General features: G+C 39.9%; 1 protein-coding gene across 1 annotated transcript in view; it reads left to right on the top strand.

Annotated features, from left to right (window-relative positions):
* The window catches only part of PKD1L1 (polycystin 1 like 1, transient receptor potential channel interacting), a 256681-nt gene that overhangs the window by 72397 nt on the left and 157703 nt on the right, over positions 1-26581 (top strand). Inside the window, exons 9-16 of the mRNA XM_007944144.1 lie at positions 1117-1323; positions 9120-9301; positions 10264-10485; positions 13425-13585; positions 15191-15436; positions 19914-19973; positions 21310-21486; positions 24921-24998. Coding sequence (XP_007942335.1) covers positions 1117-1323; positions 9120-9301; positions 10264-10485; positions 13425-13585; positions 15191-15436; positions 19914-19973; positions 21310-21486; positions 24921-24998 — 1333 coding nt within the window. The remainder of the gene's footprint in view (positions 1-1116; positions 1324-9119; positions 9302-10263; positions 10486-13424; positions 13586-15190; positions 15437-19913; positions 19974-21309; positions 21487-24920; positions 24999-26581) is intronic.

The raw sequence follows: 26581 nt of genomic DNA, 5'->3' as shown, positions 1-26581 counted from the left end.
ATGCTGCTTCTTCCTCAGGGATGTGTTCTGGGTCTGTATCCTGCTCCCTTGTTTCTACCACTTTATCCTTCTTCTTTGTGTGGACTGTGATGATCTGTTGTTTCCGAGGCATCGTGACGTTGTTGTATTTAGATCTGTGTTAACTGTTTATGAAGAGCAGCCAAGAGTGGTTCAGGATCTTCTTGGTGGTTTTTTATCATTGGCCCGTTGCTTTTCAGTCTTGCAGGCTGCGAGTGTCCTTGGGGTTGCACCAGTCGGGAATCTCCATGCTGCCTGTACCGTCAGGGTCGCTCAGGGTGCTGTCAGACCGCAGCTCCGTATGTCTCCTTTTTTGGTGTTTTCGCGCAAATTCTTCTGCTAGTTGGGGTTTAGTCCACTTCTGTATCCTTCCCTTCAAGGCTCAGGGGTCCGAGATTATCTTCTGTGTCTGTGTTTTTGGTTTCCCTTTTCTTTGTTGAAGAGGGTCTGTGCAGTCCTTCTGCCTAGTCTGCCATCTTGCCAGAACTCTCTGTTATTATTTCTTTTGATATTTTCCCATTACTATTTCATTATAAAATTTTTTTTTTTCCATTATGAAGGTTGGGCAATCCTACTGCCGTAGTGATACTGCCTCGGAAACCCAAGGAGGGGTCGCTATGAGTCGGGGCCGACTTGACGGCACATAACAACAACAACAACAACATTATGATTATATAACTATAAATATTTACTTATTCTTTCTTCTTGTTTTATATCTTGACTTTTCTCTTTTGTCTCTTAAAGAGATATAATATTTGTTTTGGTATTCTTAAAATCCAACGTCAAGAATTGTATCCTATGATTATATAAACAAATATAATAAAAACTTGAAAAGTCACAACATGTATAAAGTGGAAACCTGTCAGAAAAGGAAAACTCAAATATTTTCCACTAACAGAGAGCTATAGAAAAGTGGTAAGATGCACCCGACTGGAGAATTTGAAAGACCTGGGAAATGAGGCAATCCCATTGAGTTCTGGCTTTCACAGGTTTCATTGTAATTGGAGTTTTACAGTTGATAATCAGTTTTTAATAATCACTGTTTTATCAGATGTAATGGGAATTTTAATGAGATGTTATTTCTTTTTTAATATTTAGGTATGGCGGTCCCAGCCAGTTAGACTGGGAGTGACATTTGAAGCTGCCATTCTCTGTGACATTTCCCAAGGCCTTTCTTATACCTGGAGCATTATGAAGTCGGATGGCTCCCATGTGTCCCTTCCTCCTTCTGTTGATAACCACAGACAAACTATTTCTCTTCCAAGCTACTTTCTGGAGTATGGAAACTATACTGCAGTTGCTAAGGTTGGTGAGCTGACTGGAAGCTGGTGTTGTTAAGTCTAATGGACTACATGCAGAATGAACCCATTACTTACCATGAGTGTGTTGCACAAGAGCACATTTTAACTCTAAATGTGTTCTATCAAAGAAGAAGGGGTTTGATTTTTTTTTAAGTGTGATTTGTATGAAAATTTACAGAGTAAATTTGCTTTCCATACAGCAGTTCACATACGTTTTGTCTTACAACATTGATCATATTTCACCCAATGCAACAGCTCCCCTCCCACTTCCTTCCGACAGTCACCTCTTCCCTGTGTCCATCCTTCCATGCACTCCGGCCCCTGAGCTGTCTCCCTGCGCATAAATAGCCCTACTTTCTCCCATGATTTTTCTCTCCAAGGAGTGTATTTACCTCAGGTAAATGTTCAACTCCTATGCCTGTCTTTTGCTTGGCTGGAGACCACAGGTATGGGTTCAATTCCAGACCTGAAGGGCAGCAAGGGACCATAGTATCAGTGGTTCCACCAGGCTCTATCAGACCAGCAAACCTGGTCCCTTTTTTTTTTTCCAAATGATTTTGAGTTTTGTTCCACATTGTTCTCCCTCTCTAGCCAGGATCTCTTACATAGATGGCCCTCTGAGTGGTTGACATTGGTAACCTGGCACCATCTAGTTCTTCTGGTCTCATAGTCACATAGGCTGTAGATTGCCTGGTGTACCAGTTTCAAGGACTAATTGTTTCCATGAATCTTTGGTTTTCTTCATTCTTCTTTGCTCCACACAAGGAGAGACCCATCATTGCATCTAGATAGCTGCTTGCAAGCTTTTAAGATCGCATTCGCTACTTGCCAAAGTAGGAGGTGGACCAGTGTTTTCTGTAGTATGTTTGTTATGCCAATTGAGCTTAATGGCCCCTGTGACTATGGTCCCGAGCCCACAGGTTCAACTACTCGGTCCCTCTGGGTAGCTGGCTGTGACTGAGAAGTGACTACAACCTTGTCCCTTGTCAGCTCTACTATACACCTGGGAATTCAGATCATACAAATACACTTTTAGGACCATTGTCTGCCAACCCTATGCCTGGTTTTGGGTACACTCCCTACTTCAGAGCCATACTTAATAGTTCAGCCTATCTACTCATCTATCCACCCATATACCCATGTTTTCCTTCACTGACAATGGAATACTCTATGTGCAAAGTGGTTCATCTTTGTTGTCTGTACCTCCTATGTACCTGTCTATGTCTTCTTCTTCCTCAATACCACCATGTTGATCACTCATATTTGGTACATTGCCCTTTCTTCACCCAAATCAATACTTTTATCTACCTGTCTAACAGTGTTCCCTACCCTCCCCACCCACCCCGATAACAGACAAATTTGCTTCCATAGATAAACCTTCCTTGATTTTTAAAATAACGGACTAATAGAATATTTGTCCTTCTGTTTTTGACTTATTTCACTCAGCATAATGTCCTCCAAATTCATCCATGTTATGCAGTGTTTTCCAGATTCTAGGTTATTCTTTAGGATGCATAGTATGTATGTACCACAGTTTGGTTATCCATTCCTCAGTTGATGGACACCTAGGTTGTTTCAATCTTTTGGCTATTGTAAATAGTGCTGTGATGAACATGGGTGTGCATATGTCTGTTCTTGTCATGGCTCTCAGTTCTTTAGGATATATACTTAGCAATGGAATGGCTTGGTCAAATGGTATTTCTAACTCCAACTTTTGAATGAATTGCCATACTGCTTTCCACAGTGGTTGTACCATTTTACAGTTCCACCAGTAGTGTATCAGAGTCCAAATCTCTCTGCATCCTTGCCAGCATTTGTTATTTTCTGTCTTCTTGAACTTTGATACTAGTGCTGGAGTAAGACGGTATCTCATTTTTGTTTTGATTTGCATCTCTCTAATGGCTAATGATCATGAGCATTTCTTAATATGTATGTTGGCCTCCTGAATATCCTCCTTGGTGAAATGTCTGTTCATGTCTTCTGTCCATTTTTTAATTGGATTATTTGTCTTCTTGCTATTAAGGTGTTGGAGTTTTCTGTAAATTTTAGAGATAAGTCCCTTGTCAGATATATCATTGCCAAATATTTTTTCCTAATCTGTAGTTTCTGTTTTTAACTCTTTTGGAGAAGTCTTTGGAAACACATAAAAATTTGATTTTTAGACAGTCCCATTCATCTAGTTTCTCTTTGGCTGTTTGTGCATTTTGGGTTATACTTGATAATCTATTTACGCCATATATGAGGACCCCTAAATTTGCCCCTAGTTTTTCTTTGAGGAACTTTATAGTTTTAGGTTTCACATTTAAGTCTTTGATCCATCTGGAGTTAGGTTTTGTATATGGTATGAGGTACAGATCTTGTTTCATTTTTCTGCAAATGGATATCCAGTTTTGCCACATTTATTAAACAAACATTTTCTTCCCCATTTAATGGATTTCGGCCCTTTGTCAAAGATCAGCTGACCATAGGTCAATGAATCTATTTCTGGGTTCTCAATTCTATTCCTTTGGTCTATGTGTCTATCATTATACCAATACCAGGCAGTTTTGACTATTGTGACTGTATAGTAGGTTTGGACATCCAGCAGCGTGAGACCTCCTACTTTGTTCTTCTTCTTCAATAATGCTTTGCTTATCCGAGGTCTTTTTCCTTTCCATATAAAGTTAGTAATTGGTTTTTCCATATCCTTAAAACATGTTGATAGGATCTGGATTGGGATTGCATTGAAGGTATAGATTGCTTTGGGTGAAATTGACATTTTCACAATGTTCAATCTTCCTATCCATGAGCATGGTATGTTCTTCCATTTATGTAGGTCTCTTATGGTTTCTTGAAGTAGGTTTTTATAGTTTTCTTTGTACAGGTCTTTTGTGTCCCTGGTAAGATTTATTCCCAGTATTTTATTTTTTTGGTAGCTATTATAAATGGTTTTGATTTCCTTATTTCCTTTTCAGCAATCTCTTTGCTGGTGTAGAGGAATCCAACTGATTTTGGGGTGTTGATCTTGTATCCTGCCATGATGCTAAATCTCTCAATTAGTTCCAGTAGATTTTTGGTTGAGTCTCTTGGATTTTCTAGGTATAGGATCATATCATCAGCAAATAGTGATAGCTTGACTTCTTCCTTACCAATTTGGATGCCTTTGATTTCTTTTTCTTGTCATATGGCCCTGACTAGGACTTCCAGTACAATGTTGAATAGAAGTGGTGATAGAGGGCATCCTTGTCTAGTTCCTGTTTGCAGGAGGAATGGTTTCAGTCTCTCTCCATTGAGAATAATGTTGGCTGTTGGTTTTGTGTAGATGCCCTTTATTATGTTGAGGAATGTCCCTTCTATTCCTATTTTGCTGAGAGTTTTGATCAGGAATGGGTGTTGGATTTTATCAAATGCCTTTTCTGCATCAATTGATATGATCATGGGATTCTTCTCCTTTGTTTTATTTATGTAGTGGATGACGTTGATTGTTTTTCTAATGTTAAACCATCCTTGCATACCTGATATGAACCCCACCTGGTCATGATGAATGATTTTCTTGATATGTTGTTGGAATATAGGCTAGGGTTTTATTGAAGATTTTTGCATCTATATTCATGAGGGATATTGGTCTGTAGATTTCCTTTTGAGTGATGTCTTTGCCTGGTTTTGGTATGACAGTTATGCTTGCTTCCTAAAATGAGTTAGGGAGGATTCCATCCTTTTCTATGTTTTGGAATAGTTTGAGTAGGAATTGTGTCAGGTCCTCTCTGAACGTTTGGTAGCATTCTCCAGTGAAACTGTCTGGGCCAGGACTTTTTTAGTTGGTAATTTTTTGATGACCTGTTCAGTTTCCTCTTTTGTTATGGTTCTGTTCAACTTTTCCACATCAGTCCATGTTAGGTAGTTGGTGTGTTTCTAGAAATCTGTCCATTTCTTCCAGATTTTCAAATTTGTTGGAGTAGAGTTCTTCATAGTATCCTAATATTATCCTTTTTATTTCAGTTGGTTCTGTTGTGATGTCACCCATTTAATTTCTTATTCATTTTATTTATATCCTCTCCCTTTCTTCCTTTGTTAAATTAGCCAGTAGTTTGTCAATTTTATTGATCTTTTCAAAAAACCAACTTCTAGTCTTGTTGATTTTTTCTATAGCCCTTCCATTTTCTGTTTCATTGATTTCTGCTCATCTTGATTATTTCCTTTCTTCTGCTGTCTCTAGGCATTTCTTGCTGTTCTTTTTCTAATTTCTAATTGTTGGAGATGTTGGTTTTTATTGTTGATTTTGGCTCTTTCTTCTTTTTTGATGTGTGCATTTATTGCTATAAATTGGCCTCTGATCACTGCTTTTTCTGTGTCCCAAAGATATGGTATGTTGTGTTTTCATTCTCGTTTGATTCAAGTTCTTGAATTTCAATTTTTATTTCTTCCCTTACCTAGTCTTTCTCAAGGAAGGTGTTGTTCAGTTTGCATGTGTTTACTCTTTTTCTATTGATCTTCCTATTGTTGATTTCTACTTTGATAGCATTATGATCTGAGAAAGATGCTTTGCAGTATTTTGATGTTTTTAAATTTATTAAGGCTTGCTTTATGGCCTATCATATGGTCTATCATCAGAATGTTCCATGTGCACTGGTAAAGAATGTATATTATGCTGCAGTTGGGTGAAGTGCTCTGTAGATGTCTATAAGGTCAAGTTGGTGAATTGTATTGTTTAGCTCTTCTGCATCTTTGTTGAGTTTTTTTCCAGTTGTTTTATCTTTCATTGAAAGTGGTATATTAAAGTCTGCCACTATGACTGTGGAGTCATCTATTTGACTTTTCCACTCTTTTAAAGTCTGATTTATGTATTTTGGGGTTCTTTCATTGGGTCCATAGATATTTATTATGGTTGTATCTTCTTGTTCAATTGATTCTTTAATCATTATATAATATCCTTCCTTGTCTCATATGGTGGTTTTTGTCTTAAAGTCAATTTGATCAGAAATTAATATTGCCACTCCTGCTCTGTTAAAGTTGCCATTTGCTTGATATATCTTTTTCCAACCTTTGATTTTTAGTCCATTTTTGTCTTTGTGTCTAAGGTGTGTCTCTCATAGACAGCATATTGATGGGTTTTGTTTTCTTTTCCAGTCTTTAACTCTCCGTCTCTTGAGTGGTGCAGTTAATCAATTAACATTCAATGTAATTATTGAGAAGTATGAATTTGTTGCTGTCATTCTGTTAAGTGTTTTTTCATGGTGTCCCTGGTTTCCTTGTTCCATATTATTTTCTGTGCTGAGCTCATTATGTTTATGAATTCTGTTATCATTTATTTTGTTGCTGTTGTTTTATTATTTGCTGAGTATTTGTGCTTGTCCTCTTCTTTATTGTGATATGAAGGTTTATCATTTTTCTTTGTGGTCACCCTGTGATTTATAATTTTCTACCCAAGATTAGAACAGTCCATTCTGTCTTACAACTCTCTTGACTTCCACACCATTTAGAAGTTCTGTAACTACACAGTCTTTTCCCTCTTTTTGTTTGTAGTTGTCCTCACTTGCCAAATGATGTCCCTGTTTACAATCTTTTAAGCTTATTTTACTTTGGATATACCCATAGCTATGGTTTCTGGGTTATATCATCTTGTGTATTAATGGTCGGTTGTTATTTGCTATTTTTGATTCTCTGTTCAAAGGACCACTGTTTTCAATGCAGATAATAGGAAAAAAACAGATTTTAGAGCAAAATGTGTGCTATACTTTGGAAATATCAATTGGGAAGCAGTTGGAAATAGACAGAAGTATAGGATGATGGGGGAATATTTTAATAGCAATGCCAGTAAATAACTGGAGGCTGAAACACAATAACAATGGGACTAGAGAGCAGAATAGGACAAATATACAGTGGATTTGGGGGTAAGCAAGTGACTTACCAAAGTGACTGATTAATTGATTGTAGGGAACCAGAGGTAAATTCAAAGGAAATCTGGAGACTGAGTAAATGGAGGAGGGATGCTGCTCCATTTGTCTAATGAAGCAGAGTGCCTGTTTGTATCTGGCTGTGTGCTAGACACTGTGGTGATGGGAGGACAAATAAGGTATAGTCTTGACACACTTGAACGCACAGCCTGGTTGGGGAGGTAGATGGGTAACAACAAGTTAGCTAACAATGGAGTTGGCCCTGATGCATAGAACCCCACGCATAATGGGACAAAATACTACCTGGTTTTGTGCCATCCCCATGATCAGTTGCAGATAACACCGTAATGATCTTTAGGGTTTTCACTGACTGATTTTCTGAAGTAGACCAGCAGGCCTTTCTTCCTAGTCCATCTTAGTCTGGAAGCTCTGCTGAAAACTGTTCAGCATCCTAGCTTCCCACCAGGGAGAATTTCTGTATAGATATTTGAGTCAGTTATTTGCTGCTATCTCATCTCCAGGTGTTATATTTATAGTCAACACTCAGCTTTCCAAGGCTTATGACCATCACTGCCACCTGTGACTAGCACGTCCCTATGCAGATGTGCAACGCTTTCCCATTGGACTGAAACCTCAGAGGAAGCAAAGATTGGAAATGGAAATTACAGTTTTGATCTGAGTTCTTCAGCTGTCTGCAGGTCCTGCTTAGAGATTGACCAGTTGAGAGTCATATATACCCTTAGGAAGAGTGACCGAGACTGAGACTGAGACCCAGTCACAAATGGCATGGTGCCTATGGCATTTGACTGCTAACCAGAGATTGGTAGTTCAAACCTACCAGTTTCTCCATGGAAGGAACATGGTGCAATCTACTTCCATAAAGATTACCACCTCGAAAACCCAAAGGGGGTTGCTCTGAGTCAGAATCAGTTCAATGGAAGTTAGAGTTTGAGCTATTTCTATATATACATATAAAGAAACTTTGGTGGCACAATGATTAAGGCATTCAACTGCCAACCAGATGGTTAATGGTTCAAACCAACCAACTGCTCTGTGGACAAAAGATGAGGCAGACTTTTTCATAATGAGTTACAGCTCTAGAAACTCTGGGGGGCAGTTCTACCCTGTCCTAATGATTCTGACTAAAAGTCAGAATCAACTTCATGGCAGTGGGTTTATATATATAAATATAAACATATAAATTCAGGCTTGATATAATGTTTCACAATTCTTTTATTTTTCCAAATGATTTTGAGTTTTGTTCCACATTGTCCTCCCTCTCTATCCAGGATCTCCTACATTGATCCCTCTCCGAGTGGTTTACAGTGGTAGCTGGGCACCATCTAGTTCTTCTGGTCTCATAGTCATATAGGCTGCGGATTGCATGGTGTACCAGTTGCTAGGACTTATTGATTCCATGAATCTTTGGTTTTCTTCATTCTTCTTTGCTCTGCATGAGGAGAGACCCATCACTGCATCTAGATGGCTGCTTGCAAGCTTTTAAGATCCCAGTTGCTATTCGCCAAAGTAGGAGGTGGAACAATGTTTTGTGTAGTATATTATGCCAATTGAGCTTGATGTCCCCCGTGACTATGCTCCTGAGCCCACGGGTTCAACTACTCTGTCCCTCTGGGTAGCTGGCTGTGACCAAGAAATGACTACAACCTTGTCCCTTGTCAGCTCTACTATACACCTGGGAATTCAGATCATACAATACACTTCTAGGACTGTTGTCTGCCAACCCTATACATGGTCTTGGGTACACTCCCGCTTCATAGACATACCTAATAGTTCAGCCTGCCCACCCAGCTATCCATCTGTATACCCATGTTTGCCTTCACTGACAATGCAGTATTTTATGTGTGAAAGGGTTCATCTTTGTTGTCTATACAACCCCCATGTGACTGTCCTATCATTTATGTTACAGGTTCAAGTTGAAGGCAGTGTGGTGTACAGCACCTACTCAGTGGGGGTGGATGTTCGAATGAGGGCCCCTGTCAGTGTGGTCTCAGAAGGCACACACCTCTTTGTCCCCAAAACCCCCACTTCTACCATCAGCCTCAGTGGGTCGCAGTCCTATGACCCTGACAATCCAGGCATACCTCTCAGGTGAGCACCACAGATACTGTGTGGCCACTTCCCCAGCACTCACCTTTATCTACATCCTCCTCTTTCTCCAAATTAAGGCTTTGTAATTCAGCATCATTTGTGTGAGATTCCTACCAAAATATTACTTTTTTTTTTTTTTAAGTGTATCAATGACTGCAAGAGCTCCCTGGCATTGCACAGCCACCACATCTGTTTCTGCTACAGCATCTGTCACATTACATGTGACATTGCAATGGGTGTGTCTCACTAAATTAAGACCTGCTCAATGTTGTGGACATTCTGAGTTCTTGCTTGGCTTAGAGTAGATATGAATATATTTGTTGAATGAATCAACTGTGATGTTGCAGCCCTGTTTTGAGGTTGGGAGGAAAGATTCCTGGCATTCATATTCTGGCTCAGTTACTTTCTTGCTCTAAGACTAGAACTACTCCCCACAACTCTCCAAAAGCTACTTAATTCTGCAAATTGAAGTATTAACACATACCATCCTCTGCCTATCACATAAGATTGTGAGGAGTGTTAAATGTCTGTACTTATAAGGCAATTTAGTGTCTGGGTTATATGAAAGGGGCAGAATTATGAATAGGAGGGGTCCCAGTCCTCAGGAGCAGGAGAAGCAGTCTGTGTTTTAAGCAGTAACTTAAAGCACAGGACTGACATGGGCTAAAATGATAAAATGCAGGGGCTGGGGGTACCCATGAGGGGAATGGAAACCTTGGGGAAACCAAATCAAGGATCTGCTAGGTGTTAGGGGACCTTTGTGATATGAGTCAGTTGGGAGCCAAGCCCAATGGCCATGCTTCTCCCACTTCTGAAGTTTCTCTCCTCCATTACTTTATAGAATAAGAGAAAGACCATATCTTCCTGACCCACAGTCACCCTTTGGGGCCCCTAGGACAGCTGTAGGATGAGACACAGTGGCCCCAGACTCAGGTGCTCTTCTCGGGCTTCCTTCCTCCCAGATATCACTGGAGGTGTGCTCCCACCGGGGCCCCTGGGCACCCATGTTTTGATGTTCCTGCACCAACTGGGCTGAATTCCAAGGCACAGATAATCTCCTTTGCAGCAACAGATCTCAGTGATGGCTACGACCAGTTCGTGGTGACACTGACGGTGTCCAGTGGCAGCAGGACCTCTACCGAAGCACAGGTGTTCCTCTCCCTCCGCTCCAAGCTGACAATCAGGTGCCACCTGCCTGTCCATTCAGCTCCACAGATATCTTCCCCCATATGGCTCCTGTCAGTGTTTGGAACAATAGAGGAAATCTGGGGCAGGATGTGGAGTTTAGGGTGAAATTAGCACCCAGAGTCCCTAACCTATGAGGAGGGGATGGCTGCTCATAGCTGAACTCTGCACAGCGTCCAGTGATCAGAGCAGTTATGGGCACAGAGCCTACATGCAGGTAGTCCTAGAGTGGGAACTGGGTGGGTGGTGGTGATGGGCATGGTCAGTACAGAGAGATGAAAGCACATGCCCCTGAAACTGCACAACATCTGCAGGGGCCAGAGGGACACAGCAGCCCACTCATCAGCCTGGTGTATCAGGGCAGAGACACCACTGTCATCTGAGACTGAGTGTAGAGGGGGCAAAAGGAATGCCTTGATTTAAAAAAATAAAATAAAACCAACTAATCCGAAAAACTGGCAACACAGAAGCCAAGTAGCTCAGGGTCACGTCAGTTCACAGGTGCTGAACAAAGGATATCAGAACTGGAGACAGCATGAAGATGGGGTGAGTTGCAGCTGCATATCAGTTTTTCCCTCCGAGGGGATTGGGTCATGGAATCCAAGAGCTGGGCAGTTACTGAGCGTTGTTGCTCCTGTGCTTTGCCTTCTGGTGTTCGAGGAGGGCAAGCTTTGGGCAATGGTATTCTTACTGGCCTTGCACCCAGATCTGTGTGGTGCCTGGGTGGCTGCCTAGGCAGACAAGGCTTGTTCCTGTAACTAGACCTCTGCAAGGGGAGTAAAAATAACATGTGGTGACTTAGGGACTGAGTGAATTTCCGAGGGCTTCCTGAAAGAGGAAGCAAACTTGTGCTTCACAGGTGACTAGGATTCAGAGACCCAAGGAGATCAGAGGTGAAAAGGGCAGAAAGTGCCTCAGGGCTCAGAAGGACCATAGAAGAACTTGAATTCAGGGTTTCAGTTTTGAAGTGGACCCCAAATGTTGGGCTTCAAAATCTCTTGCAGCTCTTTTCAGAAGTCCAGAAAGACCCAGGCCACTGTCATTTGCTTTTTATGGTGGTGTAGTTTCTAAGACATTTGACTGCTAACTAGTAGGCTGGCAGTTCAAACCCACCAGCCACTCCTCAGAAGGAAGACTGAGCAATCTACTTCCATAGAGATACCACCCCTGAAACCCAAGGAGGGGTCACTATGAGTTGGAACTGACTTGATGACAGTGAGTTTGTTTTTTATTTTTTGTTATATTAAAAATGGAGAAAAGCCAAAAGGAGGATTATAAAAATTGGGGCATAATCTAAACAAATCATTACATCAAACAAGTTAAAAATTTTTATTCCCAAAATACAATGTATTATATAATTATGCTATTTACAACAGAATTACAGAATGTATTTTAAAATGTTCATTCATCAAGTACTAAAGTTGAATGAATATCTCCTTTCAACCTGTTAGGAAATATTTGGACCTATACTTACAATGTCCCTGTGAGATCTGGGACCATGCCATCCACCCCTACCACACACTGCACACAAACACTCTCACATACACGCATGCATTCATACATACTTACACTCTCATATACTCATTCATACATATTCACACACATACTCCCTTATACACTCATATCCTTAGACCCACTCACACCCACATGCACACACATACACACTCATACACTCACACACCTCTCACACCCACATACTCAGATTCACTCACACATACCCACATGCATACACACTGGACACATACACATTCACATACATATGCACACTCATACACATTCTCTCACATACATACTCACAATCACATACACAGTTAGCATATGCCAGGCCCTTTGCAGCTACTGTGTTCTGCAGGGACCCTCTTGGGTCTCATCTGCCAGGACCTGTGACCCAATGGCAGAGGTTTGAGAAAACATGTTACTGGTGCACTGTGTCAAGCTCTCATGGGAAATGCTACACACTACATACCCACTCATTCTCCATCAACCTTGACATTGTATAGGTTCCACAAGTCCTACAGGAAAGAAATATTTTTAGTTTTGCCAAAGCACAGTATGATATCCTGAAGAAAATATTTCACAAAATGCAGCATGGAATATGTTAGGTTAGCAAAATAGAGTAAAAACACTAGTTGGGAAGCAGAGGAGAGTGAACACAGGGTTGTGTGATGAGAGGGGAGCACTGAGTACAGGGGAGCAGGAAATGTGGGGGAATGGTATCTCCCTTCACTGCTGGATCCAATCAGCATGGGCATGTCTGGCTAATGTGGATGTGAGGTGAAAGGCTTGGGTGAGGGTAATTGGCATCAACACACAGGCAGGCTGAGGCATCAAAGGAAGACCAGAGGTGTGAAGAGACATGGACTGAGCAGCCTCTGTTCTGTCAGAACTCAGGCAGAATGAAGGCTGAGGAGTGAATCAGACTAGGGCCCAGTCCTGGTTCTCTCCCTGCCTCTGTGGGCCTGAAGAAAAATCACACGGTCCCTCTGAACCTCAGTGCTTTCTGCAAAGGGGAGATGAGTATTAGTGCATTTTTCTCAAAGGATCTCATGGTCTTGGATGAGATTATGCTGTGCTAAGCTTGGCTTGGGGCTGGACACACCATAAGAGCTCAATACTGTCATCCATGGTATTGCTATTTAATTCATGTAATAAATATCCAACATAGGGCAATTTAAACATACTAATATGAGGCCCATGGGTGGCACAAATGGTTAAGTGCTCAACTACTAACCCACCCAGCGGCTCTGTGGAAGAAAGCCCTAATTATCTGCTTCCGTAAAGATTACAGCCAAGAAAACCCCAGGAAATAGTTCTATTGTGTCACACATGGGATTACCATGAGCTGGAATAGACTCTATGACAATGAGTATAAGAGAATATGGACAAATAACCCTAATGTGGTTTTCCTTAAATCTCAAACCTGATTTGGATGTTCTAGATTCATCCATATTTCCCGCATCAACTTTAAAAACAGCTTTGTTAACTGGAATGAAGAACTTTCTCTTCAAGCTATGTGCGAAGACTGTGGAGATATGCATAATCTCTCTTATTCCTGGGACCTCTTTTTAGTCAATGCAACAGAACAGAATAGTATAGAAGGTAAAGTTGCTTGTTTTATTTTGTTGACTGCAGGAAAAATATCAAGCTTATTTTGAGATTGCTTAAACTCTGCAACATTCAGTTAAGTCTGAATGAAGTGTATCTTATCATCACCACTAACTTACTGTGGTTCCCTTGGTCCACTTGTTATTACACTTATGTGGATTGCTGTGATAGCAGCAGGAAATATGCATGATTCAGATGCTGTTTCTAACCCTTGTTGGTATGTGGGAGGCTGAATCCCATATTGATTTTGACAGTCTCATTGGCTTTAAAACAAAGAAGTTCTTTCAAATGGCAAGTGCTTTAATGTACTGTTCTAGAGGTCGAGGTCTCTTCATGACTTTGCTTACTCTTTAGGACAGTTTTGTTTGAGGGAACATGCAGAGAAGCTAGAGTCAAAAGACCCTGGCCAGTCCTGGCTCAGCCTTACTTTAAACAATTCTCTATGACTCATTTTCCTTGAAAAGTGAAAAGTGAAGAGCACAATACTTCACAGGATGGTGGTAGGGTTAAATAAAATAAGGTGTAAAAACCTGCTGGCACTCACTGGTAGAATAATGATTGGTCTCTAGGGGTTGTGTGATATCTAGGCTTAAACCAGGTGTGAGGTTGAGTTTTCATTCAGATGAGTGAAATGATGCTTATAATAAGAGAGGTACACAAATAAGCTTTCATTTCTAAGCTGGATGGTGAGTTCTTTCAGCAAAAGCTTCTATCTACCATGCCTTAACTGAGCTTCTAATCTTAATTTTTGATCCTTTCAATGGGGCCATACAAAAGCTCCTATAAGCAGAGTTCTGAATACAGTGGGTCTCAGTGGTTAAAGGGATGTGAGGTCATAGAGTACAGTTATGCCTTTCTTTACTAGAAAGGGATTCCTAAATTCTTTTAGGTAAATTTATTTTTTTTTCCAAATCAAATCCCTTACCAAATGCATCAGAGAAGCTTGCAATAGAAACATACCTAGTAGCTAAACTTACAGCAAAGTGAATAATTACACCTAGATGAATGTTTCTCATCCTCATTCTTGTATATCATACAATATATATCTTGTAATAATATATTTTCCATGGTAGAAACTAACGGCTTACTTTATTGACACATCATTTTCACTTCCAAAAAAATGTTGCCTTTGTTATTATTGATTCTTTGTTATAAATTCTAAGAACAATAATTTTTAGAATTGTTGCTCTAGATACTGACATGTAGGTGAGTGGGGATTAAGAAAAACCCTGTGTGCCCAAGATTTTTTCAAAATACATATGAATAATCCATGCCAGACTTTCAGAACATTTGGCAGGCCAGCCTATTAGAGCAATACAGGGACTGAGAGAGAGAAAATTCCAGGTAAAATGGTTGTATAATTCCTGGGTCCAATTTGTACATGTTTTATATGCCATTGTTAGTCCATATACTACCAGATGGAAACCATAGCTCTACTGCAGGTATTACTTAGCTTATAAGTGTAGATTTCAAATTATGTCATATTTGCTTAAAACAGAGTATGTATATAAAATTTATAGATTTTTAAAAATAATATTATTTTTTTTGGTCCAAAATTTTATTGTTGTTAAATGTTTGTTTAAGCTCCTTTTTGTACAGCAGTGGAACTGCTGGACTCCTCAAGATTTGGTGCCATTTTGAAGTTATCAGAGTCAAATCCACTTTTGGTGGAGCCAAACACAGCAGACTCATGTTTAGCAACTACAGCACTGTCTCTGGATCCTCTGCAGAATGCAACTGGCAAGTATGCCCCTTCAACCATGGGGAGACACTCCCAGGTGTCTGCCATGGGTGTCCATCAGGTTTTTGATGCTATTGCTGATGCTTCAGCCCAACAGGATGCTTGTGGGGAAGCAACACTGTCCCCAGAGTAAGGATTATTGAAACCAGTATCTCCAGTGACGGGGCCTAGGGAGGGAAAGAGGCCATCAAGAAGTTTGCCCACACAGAATCTGTCCTCCTTCCTCTCTGGTAATCACCTCTGTCTTACTAATAACATACATATTGTTTTGTCTGTGCACCAAAGTTTCCTTTGGAAAGAATGAGTGTGATAGTATAGGTGTGAAACCACAACACAAGCCTTTAAATTGGAGAGTACCAAGTTTGTACATCACCTGCTAATGCGTGCAAGTCTGAGTCTCAGATTCTTCGTTTCTAAATTGGGAAAATAATGGTACCCACTGTAGTAGGCTCTGAGACGGAAGTGAGATCTCATAAGTATCATATCCAGGCCATAGTAAGTGTTGAATAAATATTAGTTTCCTCATTCCTCTCTCCTGCCCTAATAATTAATTGATTATCGATAATCACTTTATCATCATTCGCCACTGGTTTTTAGGTTGAATGGAAACTATTCTGTGCTTAAAAATCAAGAGAAAAAAGTTCAGCTGCTTTTTTCTTTGATATTCCTAACTCAGCGAGTCCATAATATTTTGCTGCTCACTCAGTCAGCAGTGCCTTCTTTGTCCTGTGTGCCCTGCAAATGCTGCTGAACTCGAGTCTCCCTGCTGAGGTTAGCTGGTAGATGGGAACTTTGTGAACATGTCAACCTTTGTAAGGGAAGGCTTAGGGGACAGAAACGCGGCATTTGCAGTAGAATGCTCTTGCATCTGTTTCTCTCCTGCTAAGAGAAGAAGTGAGAAGTGTTCTCTGAAAGAACAGTGAAAAACATACTAAACAGAGGCAAGAATGCTGGGCCTGGAGGGAAAAGAGCTCAGTTTGTAGTTTAGTTCTCTTACTTACTAACTGGGCTATTTTAGAAAACTACACATCTGCTAGGACCTCTCTACCAGTTTGTCTGTCAGTTTATTGTAGTGTGGTGGCTTATGTACTGCTGTGAGGCCGGAGGCTCTGCCACTGGTATTTCAAATACCAGCAATGTCACCCGTAGTGGACAGGTTTCAGCAGAGCTTCCAGACTAAGATGGACTGGGAAGGATGGGCCCATCCACTTCTGAAAATATTGGCCACTGAAAACCTTATGAATAGCAGTGAAACACTGTCTGATATATTACAGGAAAACACTACAAAAAGCTGTGAAACCTTGTCTGATACAGTGTCTGAAGATGTGCCCCTCAGGTTGGAAGGCACTCAAAATATGATTGGGGAAGAGCTGCCTCCCCAAAATAGAGCAGACCTTTATGACATGGATGGAGTAAAGCTTTCAAGACCTTCATTTGCTGATGGGGCATGACTCAAAATGGGAGGAAACAACTGCAAATATCCATTAATAATCAGAATGTGGAATGTATGAAGGATGAATATCGTAAAACCAGAAGTGATTGAAAATGAAATACCTAGACATTAAACAATGAATCACTGCCATCGAGTCAGTTCTAACTCATAGTGACCCTCAACTGGGTTTCCATGGTTGTAAATAATTACAGAAGCAGATTGCCTTGTTTTTCTTCTGTGGATCAGCTGATGGGTTTGAATCACTGGCTTTTGGTTAACAGCCAAGTGCTTTAACCAGTACACCACCAGAGCTCCTTGTCCAAGGCATGTGAGCTGAAGAGGACTGATACTGACCATTTTAAATCAGACAATCATATGATCTACTATGCTGGGAATGCCAAATTGAAGAGAAATGGTATTGCATTCATTGTCAAAAAGAACATCTAAAAATCTGTCCTGAAGTACAATGCTGTCAGTGATAGGGGAATATCCATATGCCTACAATGAAGACTAGTTAATACTACTATTATTATGATTTATACACCAACCACCAAAGCAAAAGATGAAGAAATTAAAGATTTTTTACCAACTTCTGCAGTCTGAAAGTGATCAAACATGGAATCAAGATGTATCGATAATTATTAGTGATTGGAATGTCAAAGTTGGAAACAAAGAAGAATCATTAGTAGTTCGAAAATATGACCTTGGTGATAGAAATGCCACCAGAGCATGACAGAATTTTGCAAGACCAATTACTTATTCATTGCAAATACCTTTTTTCAACAACACAAACAGTGGCTATACAAATGGACCTTGCCAGATGGAGCGCACAGAAATCAGACTGACCACATCTGTGGAAAGAGGTGATAGAGAAGCTCAAAATCATCAGACAAAACAAGACTAGGGGCTGACTGGAACAGACCATCAACTGCTCATATGCAAGGACAAGTTGAAACTGAAGAAAATTAATATAAGTCCACAAGAGCCAAAATATTACTTTGATTATATCCCAGTGACCAAAGACCAGACAAATTGTGGGATGACATCAAGAGCATCATACATGAAGGAAACAAATGGTCAATAAAAAGACAGGAAAGGAAAATCAAAACAAAATGGATGTCAGAAGAGTCTCTGAAACTTGCTCTTGAAAGGAGAGTAGCTAAACCAAATGGAAGAAATGCTGAAATAAAAGAACTAAACAGAAGATTAGAGTATCAAAAGGAAGAACATGCTCAGCATTTCTCAAACTGAAAGAACTAAAGAAAAAAAGAACTAAAGAAAAAAATTCAAGCCTTGAGTTGTAATACTGAAAGATTCTATGGGCAAAATATTGAACAATGAATGGAAGCATCAAAGGAGGATGGAAGGATTACACAGTCACTGTATCAAAACGAATTGGTTGATGTCTAACTATTTCAGGATGTAGCATATTATCAAGATCCATTGGTATTGAAGGAAGCAGCCCAAGCTGCACTGAAAGAAGTGGCAAAAATAAGGTTCCAGATGCAGCACTGGAGGTATTTACTCATTTATGTCAAGAAATTTGGAAGCAACTGCCTGGCCAACTGACTGGAGGAGATCCACATTTGTACCCATTCCAAAGAAAGGTTATCCAACAGAATGTGGACATTATCAAACAGTATCATTAATATCACATAAGTAAAATCTTGCTGAAAATAATTTAAAAATGGTTGCAGCAGTATATTGATAGGGAACTTCCAGAAATGTCAGGTGGATTCCAAAGAGGATGTGGAATGAGGGATATCACTGCTGACGTCAAATATATCTTGGCTGAAAGCAAAGAATACCAGAAAGATGTTTACTTGTGTTTTATTGACTATGCAAAGGGATTCACTATGTGGATCATAACACATTATGGATAACATTGAGAAGACTGGGAATTTCAGAACACTTAATTGTTCTCATGTGGAACCTGAACATAGGCCAAGAGACTGCTGTTCAGACAGAAGAAGGTGATACTGAATGGTTTGAAATCAGGAAGGAAGTGTGTCAGGGTTGTGTCCTTTCACCATACTTATTCAATATGTGTGCTCAGCAAATAATCTGAGAAGGTGGGGTATATGAAAAAGAACGCACCTCAGGTTTGGAGGAAGAACTATTAACAACCTGTGATATGCAGATGAGACAACCTTGCTTGCTGAATATGAAGAGGACTTGAAGCACTTACTGATGAAGGTCAAAGACTACAGTCTTCAGTATGAAGTACACCTCAACATAAAGAAAACAAATCTTGGACCAATGGACCAATAAGCAACATCATGATAAATTGAGAAAAGTTTGAATTTGTTGGGATTTCATTTTACTTGGATCCACAGCCAACACCCATGGCAGCAGCAGTCATGAAATCAGATATATTGCGCTTGGCAAATCTGCTGCAAAAGACCTCTTTAAAGTGTTGAAAAGCAAAGTTGTCACTGGGAAGACTAAAGTGTGCCAAACCCAAGCCATGGTATTTTTAATCATCTCATGTACATGTGGAAGCTGGACAGTGAATAAGGAAGACTGGAGAAGAGTTGATGCCTTTGAATTGTGGTGTTGGAGAAGAATACTGAAAATACCATGGATTGCCAGAAAAATGGACAAATCTGTCCTGGAGGAAGTGCAACAAGAATGCTCCTAGGAAGTGAGGAAGTAGTCTCACCTACTTTGGTCATGTTTTCAGAAGGGAAAACATTCTCCATTCCCTGGAGAAGGAGTTCATGCTTGGTAAATTAGAGAGTCCATGAAGAAGGGGAGGATCTTCAATGAGATGGATTGACACAGTAGATGCAAGGGTGAGATGAAGTATAGCCATGATTGTGAGGATGGCACAGGACCGGGCATTGTTTCATTCTGTTGCACATAGAGTTGCTGTGAATTAGAGCTGACTCAGCAGCACCTAACAACATAACAACTAGGAATTCTAGCTTTTTCTTAGGGGTACAGAGACAGTGACATCTACCTCACTCAGCAGTTATGATGATTAAGTGAACTACTATATTCGAGAGTGTTTTGTAATCTACAAAGTAATATGCAGACTCTAGAAATATATCAGTAGCTAAGGGTTTGGTCTGTCAGGAGAGTCAGCATTAATTTCAGTGGATTCTGTGATTTTAAATGAAACATTATAATTTTTCCCATTTACATAGATTTTGAAGCCTACTATGATGACATACAAGAAGCAATACCCTCAGAAGGAAGACAACCAGGTGACTGTGATTCTGATTGCTACCTCTTTCTTTAGCCCCCTGTGTCCATTATTCCTTCACTCTTATTTATCTTTCTTCCTCTTTTCTGGAACCCAGACTTCCACTGACAGCTCCCCAGAGTCAAAGCAAAAAGTACAAACTCATTCCTGGTACAACTTGACCCAAACATATATTCCTAGTTCACTTGTTTCTGTACATCCTATACTCCGTACTTCAAAACCTGACTGCAGTTCCAGGCCCATAGGTGAGCACTCTCCCTGTTTCATGACTTACTTCACAGACTCCTCTGCCTAGAATGCCCCTTTCATTGTCTGCCTGGTGAGCTTCCTCCTTTGGGGTCTGAATCAGTGATCACCTCTCTGGAAGGCCTCCCTCCATCTTTTCCTGTAACCTCTGAAGTTATTTTACAGCACCACAGCCAGAGTTACTTTTGGAGCTCAAGCAGATTGTTACTCTCTTACACCAATCCTCCAAGGGCTTTCCTTTACACTAAGGAAAAACACCTATGGCTATGGCCCGACATTGGCCTTTAGAGATTTTCAAACTCATTTTCCACTATTTTCCCCTTACTAACACTCCTATCCACAAAACAGAAGACCATTCCCATAACAATTTATTTTTGCCCAACCAGGAATTTGCATTATACAGAACTTCAAATAGCTCCATCAAATTTCTGCTTAGAAGATGTCCTCAGGGAGAGCTTTCTTCAACACCCCCTTTCAGGCCCATCATTTTCTACATATACCCTCCTTATTCATCTTCATGTTAGTCATCATTACTTGACTTCATGTTATTTATGTAAGTGGTTTCTGACTCCCTGTGTAGTAAATTTCAGATATCAGAGACTCTGTTGATATGATTCACTGCTGTAGCTGTAGCTAGCTCCAAGTTTTAGAATAGAACTTAGGGCTTGTTGTTGTTGTTGTTTTTATGTGCCGTCAAGTCGGACCTGACTCATAGCGACCCCTCCTTGGGTTTCACTGTGGAAGTGTATTGCCCCACCTTCCTTCCGAGGAGTGGCTGGTGGGTTTGAACCGCCAGCCTTCTGGTTAGTAGTCAAGTGCCTTTAGGCACTACGGTACCAGAGCTCCTAAAGTAGACCACAATAAATATTTGTTGAATAAATAAAGGAAAGAATATTCAATTTCACTACTAATTGTATTATAACAAAGTATATCTCTTGAATATAATTAATTTCTAAAGATACTATTTTAAATATGTGGTATCTGCCAAGAGTAGAAGTAGTGATTTGTATCATTTTTAAATCATTACTAATTTAAGAAGTGTATTATGAATTTTTTTCTTTGTTATCCACTGGCTTGATTTATCTTTTCAGGGAACAGTATCAACTTTCCTGAATCAGAATCAAGTAGAAGTGATGACAAAAGCCCCAGTGATGGAGATAACCTCGTCAGTCCATTCCACTCCACAGACAATGCTGTGCCTTCACTGATGATTGACTGGCCCAAGTCCCTGATTAGCCCAGCTATTTTCCAAGGCTATACCTCAACAGGTATGAATCCCATATGCATGGTAGTATTTGTACCTGTCTCATATTGGTTTGGATACCAGCCCTTCAACTTCTTCTGTAGCTTTTTTTTTAATTGTTATTATTTTAATAGATGAATATTTGAAATCATTGTTCCTAGAGATTATTTTATTACATATTTCATACCTTTTCAAATTGAGTTTGTTTCTCTATGGATAACATAGAGTCTAAGGCTCTTTACCAAAGGTAGAATTAGCTTCTGTACCTACAGAAACTCCATATATGCAGATTGAAATGCCAAGTCCAAGTGTAATGGGGAAAAGAGCCATTACTCAACTGCTGCATGTGCATGCCCAAGAGAACCAGTATTTGATCAGTGTACCTCAACATCCTTGTGTGCACACTTCTCTGTTATGAATTTGGCATAACAGAGTCAAGTGTAAATGCATGTACTTATCAAAACATGGCTATTCCTCCATTGGGGCTGAGTTCTTAACCTATTTTACCCACCACAGGTTTAGTTGAATTTATTGGACTACATCTTTAATAGTAACACATATAAGCATAACAATAACAGCATAACAATAAACTTCTCTGTGGACTGTGGATCTCACAATGTTAATAGATTATTTCCTCCTCACTCTTGCCTCACAAAACCCAGGAAATACTGTTTTAAAATTATGGTTTTTAAAACTTGGCTTTACTTAGATAATTAGTCTTGTAGTCAGATCTTTCCCATTTTCAGGGAAAGTAGTAAAGGTAGACCAGGGTCAGTCTTCACTTGCTGAGGAAGTAATCCATTCATCTTATGGTCTATACTTATACTCAGATTTAAGTATATTTTCATAACCAATACCCTACCAAGACTTAAATACTATTTTGAAATAAGTGGATCATGTTTCATGGATAAAAAAAATTTGTAAAATGACTTAATTAAATATTCAGCCTGATTGTTGTTGTTGTTAGGTGCTGTCAAGTCAGCTCTGACTCATAGAGACCTATGTGAAACAGAATGAAACACTGCACAGTCCTCTGCCAGCCTCATGATCCTTGCTATACCTGAGCGCATCGTTGCAGTCACTGTGTCAATTCATCTCATTGAAGGCCTTCCCCCTTTTCACTGACCCTCCACTTTACCAAGGATGATATCCTTCTCCAGGGAATGGTCCCTTCTGACAGTTTGACCAAAATAGGTGAGAAGTCTGGCCATTCTCACTTCCAAGAAGCATTCTTGCTGTACTTCCTCCAGGACAGATTTGTTCATTCTTCTGGCAGTCCATGGTACTTTCAATATTCTTTACCAATACCACAACTCAAAAGTATTAACTCTTATTTGGTCTTCCTAATTCATTGTCCGGGTTTCACATGCATGTGAGGCTACTGAAAACACCATGTCTTGGGTTAGGTGCACCTTAGTCTTCAAAGTGACATCTTCCTTCTTCAGCACTTTAAAGAGGTCTTTTGCAGCAGATTTGCCCAATGTAATATGTCATGTGATTTCTTGACTGCTGCTACCATTGTTGATTGTGTAACCAAGTAATAAAAAATCTTTGACAATTTCATTGTTTTCTCCATTTATCGTGATGCTGCTAATTGGTCCAGTTATGAGGATTTTCATTTTCTTTGTGTTGAGGTGTAATCCATACTGCAGACTGTAAGTCTGTAATAGTTACAAGTAGATGATTTAACTCTTGTTCACTTTAAGCAAGCAAGGTTGTGTCATCTGAATATCGCAAGTTGTTAATGAGTCTTCCTCCAATCCTGGTGCCAATATACTCATATATTCAGACTTCTTGGATTGTTTGCTCAGCATACAGATTGAATAAGTCTGATGAAAAGATACAACCCTGATGCACTCCCTCTCTGCTTTTATACCATGAAGTATCCCCTTGTTCTGTTCTAATGACAGCCAATGTACAGGGTCCTCATGAAAACAATGAAGTGTTCTGGAATTCCCATTCTTCTCAGTGTTATCCATAATTTGTTATGATCCACACAATCAAATGCTTTTGCATCATCAGTAAAACACAAGTAAACATCCTTCTGGTATTCTTTGCTTTCAGCCAAGATCCATCTGACATAAGCAGTGATTTCCCTCATTCCATATCCTCTTGTGAATCCAACTTCCATTTCAGGAAGTTTTCTGTCAATATACTGCTGCAACCATTTTTGAATTATCTCAGCAAGATTTTGCTTGTGTGTGATAGTAATGATAGTGTTCAATATTTTCCACATTCTGTGGGATCACCTTTCTTTGGAGTGGGTACAAATATGGATCTTATCCAGTCAGTTGGCCTGGTAGCTGTCATCAAATTTCTTGGCATAGACGAATGAGTGCCTCCAGTGTGGCATCTGTTTGTTGAAACATTTCAGTGAGTGTTCTATCAATTGCTGGAGCTTTGTTTTTCACCAGTTCCTTCAGTGCACCTTTGACTTCTTCCTTCAGCACCATCACTTCTGGATCATATGCCACCTCCTGAAATGGATGAACATCGGCCAATTCTTTTTGATACAGTGACTCTGTATATTCCTTACATCTTCTTTTGATATTTCCTGCATCATTCAATATTTTCAGAATAGAATCTTTCAATATTTTAGCTCAGGGCTTGAATTTTTCTTTCAGTTCTTTCAGCTAGAGAAATGCTGAACATACTCTTCCCTTTTGGTTTTCTAACTCCAGGTCTTCGCACATTTCATTATAGTAATTGAGTTTGTCTTCTTGAACTCCTTTGAAATCTTCTGTTCAGTTCTTTTATTTTGTCATTTCTTCTGTTTTGCTTTAGCTATTCTCTGTTGAAAAGCAAGTTTCAGAGTCTCCTCTGACTTCCATTTTGTTCTTTTCTTCCTTTCCTGTCTTTTTAATGACCTTTTGCTTTCTTCATGTATAATGTTCTTGATGTAATTCCACAATTCCTCTCATTTTCGGTCATTGATGTTCAGTGTGTCAAATCTATTTTTTAGGTGGTCTCTAAATTCAGGTGTGATATAACCAAGATTATATTTTGGCTGTCTTGGACTTCTTTTCATTGTTTTTAGCTTCAACTTGCACTTGCATATGAGCAGTTGATGGTCTGTTCCACAGTCAGCTTCTGGCCTTGAAAAAACTCAGTCTGGTTATAAATATGTAAAATAAGGTCTTACCAATATTCTTTTGTTGCTTGGGAAATTAATGCTGTTGCCTGGCCACAAATGACTGGGCCATTCTCAGGAGGATTTCTATTGAACAGGGGAGTCCTAGAGATGAGATTTCAGTTTTTTAAAGGAAGCTGTTAAAGAACAAAATAAAAACATTTCCCAACTTGGAACAGGTGCATTTAATTCATTCCTATTTTTACCTGTATCTTTCTTGTGTGGGTGTAACCTGTAATGAAAGAACTGTCTTACTCCTTTATTAAGTCATCTTGTCCCTCAGAGTCCAATTAATCACTGTTTTCATGTGCACACCTCCTTTTCTGTAGGTATCATGGAACAAACTGTGACATTAAAGCCATTTTCATTGAGAAGGGGAGAGACATACGTCATACAAGCTTCTCTGGGTATGTGAAACTTCCTATTGGAGTTGGTTCAGGGAAGAGGGAAGAGTTACAGTTATATTCTTTTTGTTTTTTTTTCCTCTGGAGATTACTTCTGACCATCATAGGCTGTGGATTCAGAACATTCTGACTCTTCCCTTTTTCTCTGATACAATTTTGGTGTTCATTTCTGCCTATTTATATTAGAGAACAGGAGAAGGAAGTACTAAGACATTTCTTTAAATTTCCTTATTTAAAAAAAAAAATTTCATTGTGATTTGGGTGAAAGTTTACAGAACGAATTCATTTTCCATACAGCAATTCATATACATTTTGTGTCGTGACATTGACTGCAATTTGCCATGATGCAAAAGGTCTCCTTCTGCTTCCTTCCCATATCCACCTCTTCCCTGTGTTCTTCCCTCCCATGCATTCCTGACCCCCAAGCTGTCTCCCTGTGCATATGCAGTCCTTCCATTCTTCCACAATTGATCTCTCCAAGGAGTGCATCTACATGATGTAAATGTTCGGCTCATATGCCTATCTTTTGTTTGGCTGAAAGCCATAGAAGTAGGTTCAATTCCAGACCCGAAGGGCAGCTGGGTTCCATAGTCTCAGGGGTTCCACCAGACTCTATCAGACCAGAAAACCTTGTCCTCCCCCTTTTTTTTATGACTTTGACTTTTGTTCCACATTGTTCTCCTACTCTATGCAGGATCTCCTACATAAATACCCCTCCAAGTGGTTGACAGTGGTAGGCAGGGACCATCTAGTTCTTCTGGTCTCCTAGTCATATAGGCTGAGGACCTCATAGTGTACCAGTCCCTTTGGACTATTTGTTTCCATGTGTCTTCAGTTTTCTTCATTCTTCTTTGCTCTAGACAAGGGGAGACCTGTCGTTATATCTAGATGGCTGCTTGCAAGCTTTTAATATTCCAGTCGCTACTTGCCAAAGTAGGATGTGGAATAAATGTTTTTGTGTAGTATGTTATGCTGAGCTTGATGTGCTCTGCGACCATGGTCCCAAGCCCACAAGTCCAACTACTTGCTCCCTCTGGGTAGCTGGCTGTGGATAAGAAGTGACCACAACTTTGTCCCTTGTCAGTTCTGTTATATGCCTAGAAATTCTTACAGAACATACAAATACACTTGGAGAAACACTGTCTGCCAACCCTATATGTGGTCATGGGCACAGTCCCCCCTGCCTAGACATACCTAATAGTTTAGCATTTCCATCCATTTATCTACCTGTAGATCAATGTTTGCCATCACTGACAATGCACTAACTGTATGTGCAAAAGGGTTCATCTTTGTTGTCTGTACCTCCCATACACCTCTCTATGTCTTCCTCTTCCTCAGTGCCACCATATTGATCACTCACATTTGGTACACTGCCCTTCCCTTCACCCAAATCAATACTGGTCTCCACCTATCTAGCAGCATCCCCCCACCCCCACCCCTGGTAACCAACAGAAAATTTCATCCCATATATAAACCTTTTCTTGACTTTTTACAATAACAGACTAATACAATATTTGTCCTTCTGTGATTGACTTATTTCACTCAGCATAGTATCCTCCAAGTTCATCCACATTATGTGGTGTTTT

The sequence above is a fragment of the Orycteropus afer genome, unplaced genomic scaffold, assembly GCF_000298275.1.
Source record: "Orycteropus afer afer isolate SDZICR_OR568_19922 unplaced genomic scaffold, OryAfe1.0 scaffold00121, whole genome shotgun sequence".
NCBI lineage: Eukaryota > Metazoa > Chordata > Mammalia > Tubulidentata > Orycteropodidae > Orycteropus > Orycteropus afer.
This window is presented reverse-complemented; position numbering and strand designations above follow the sequence as displayed.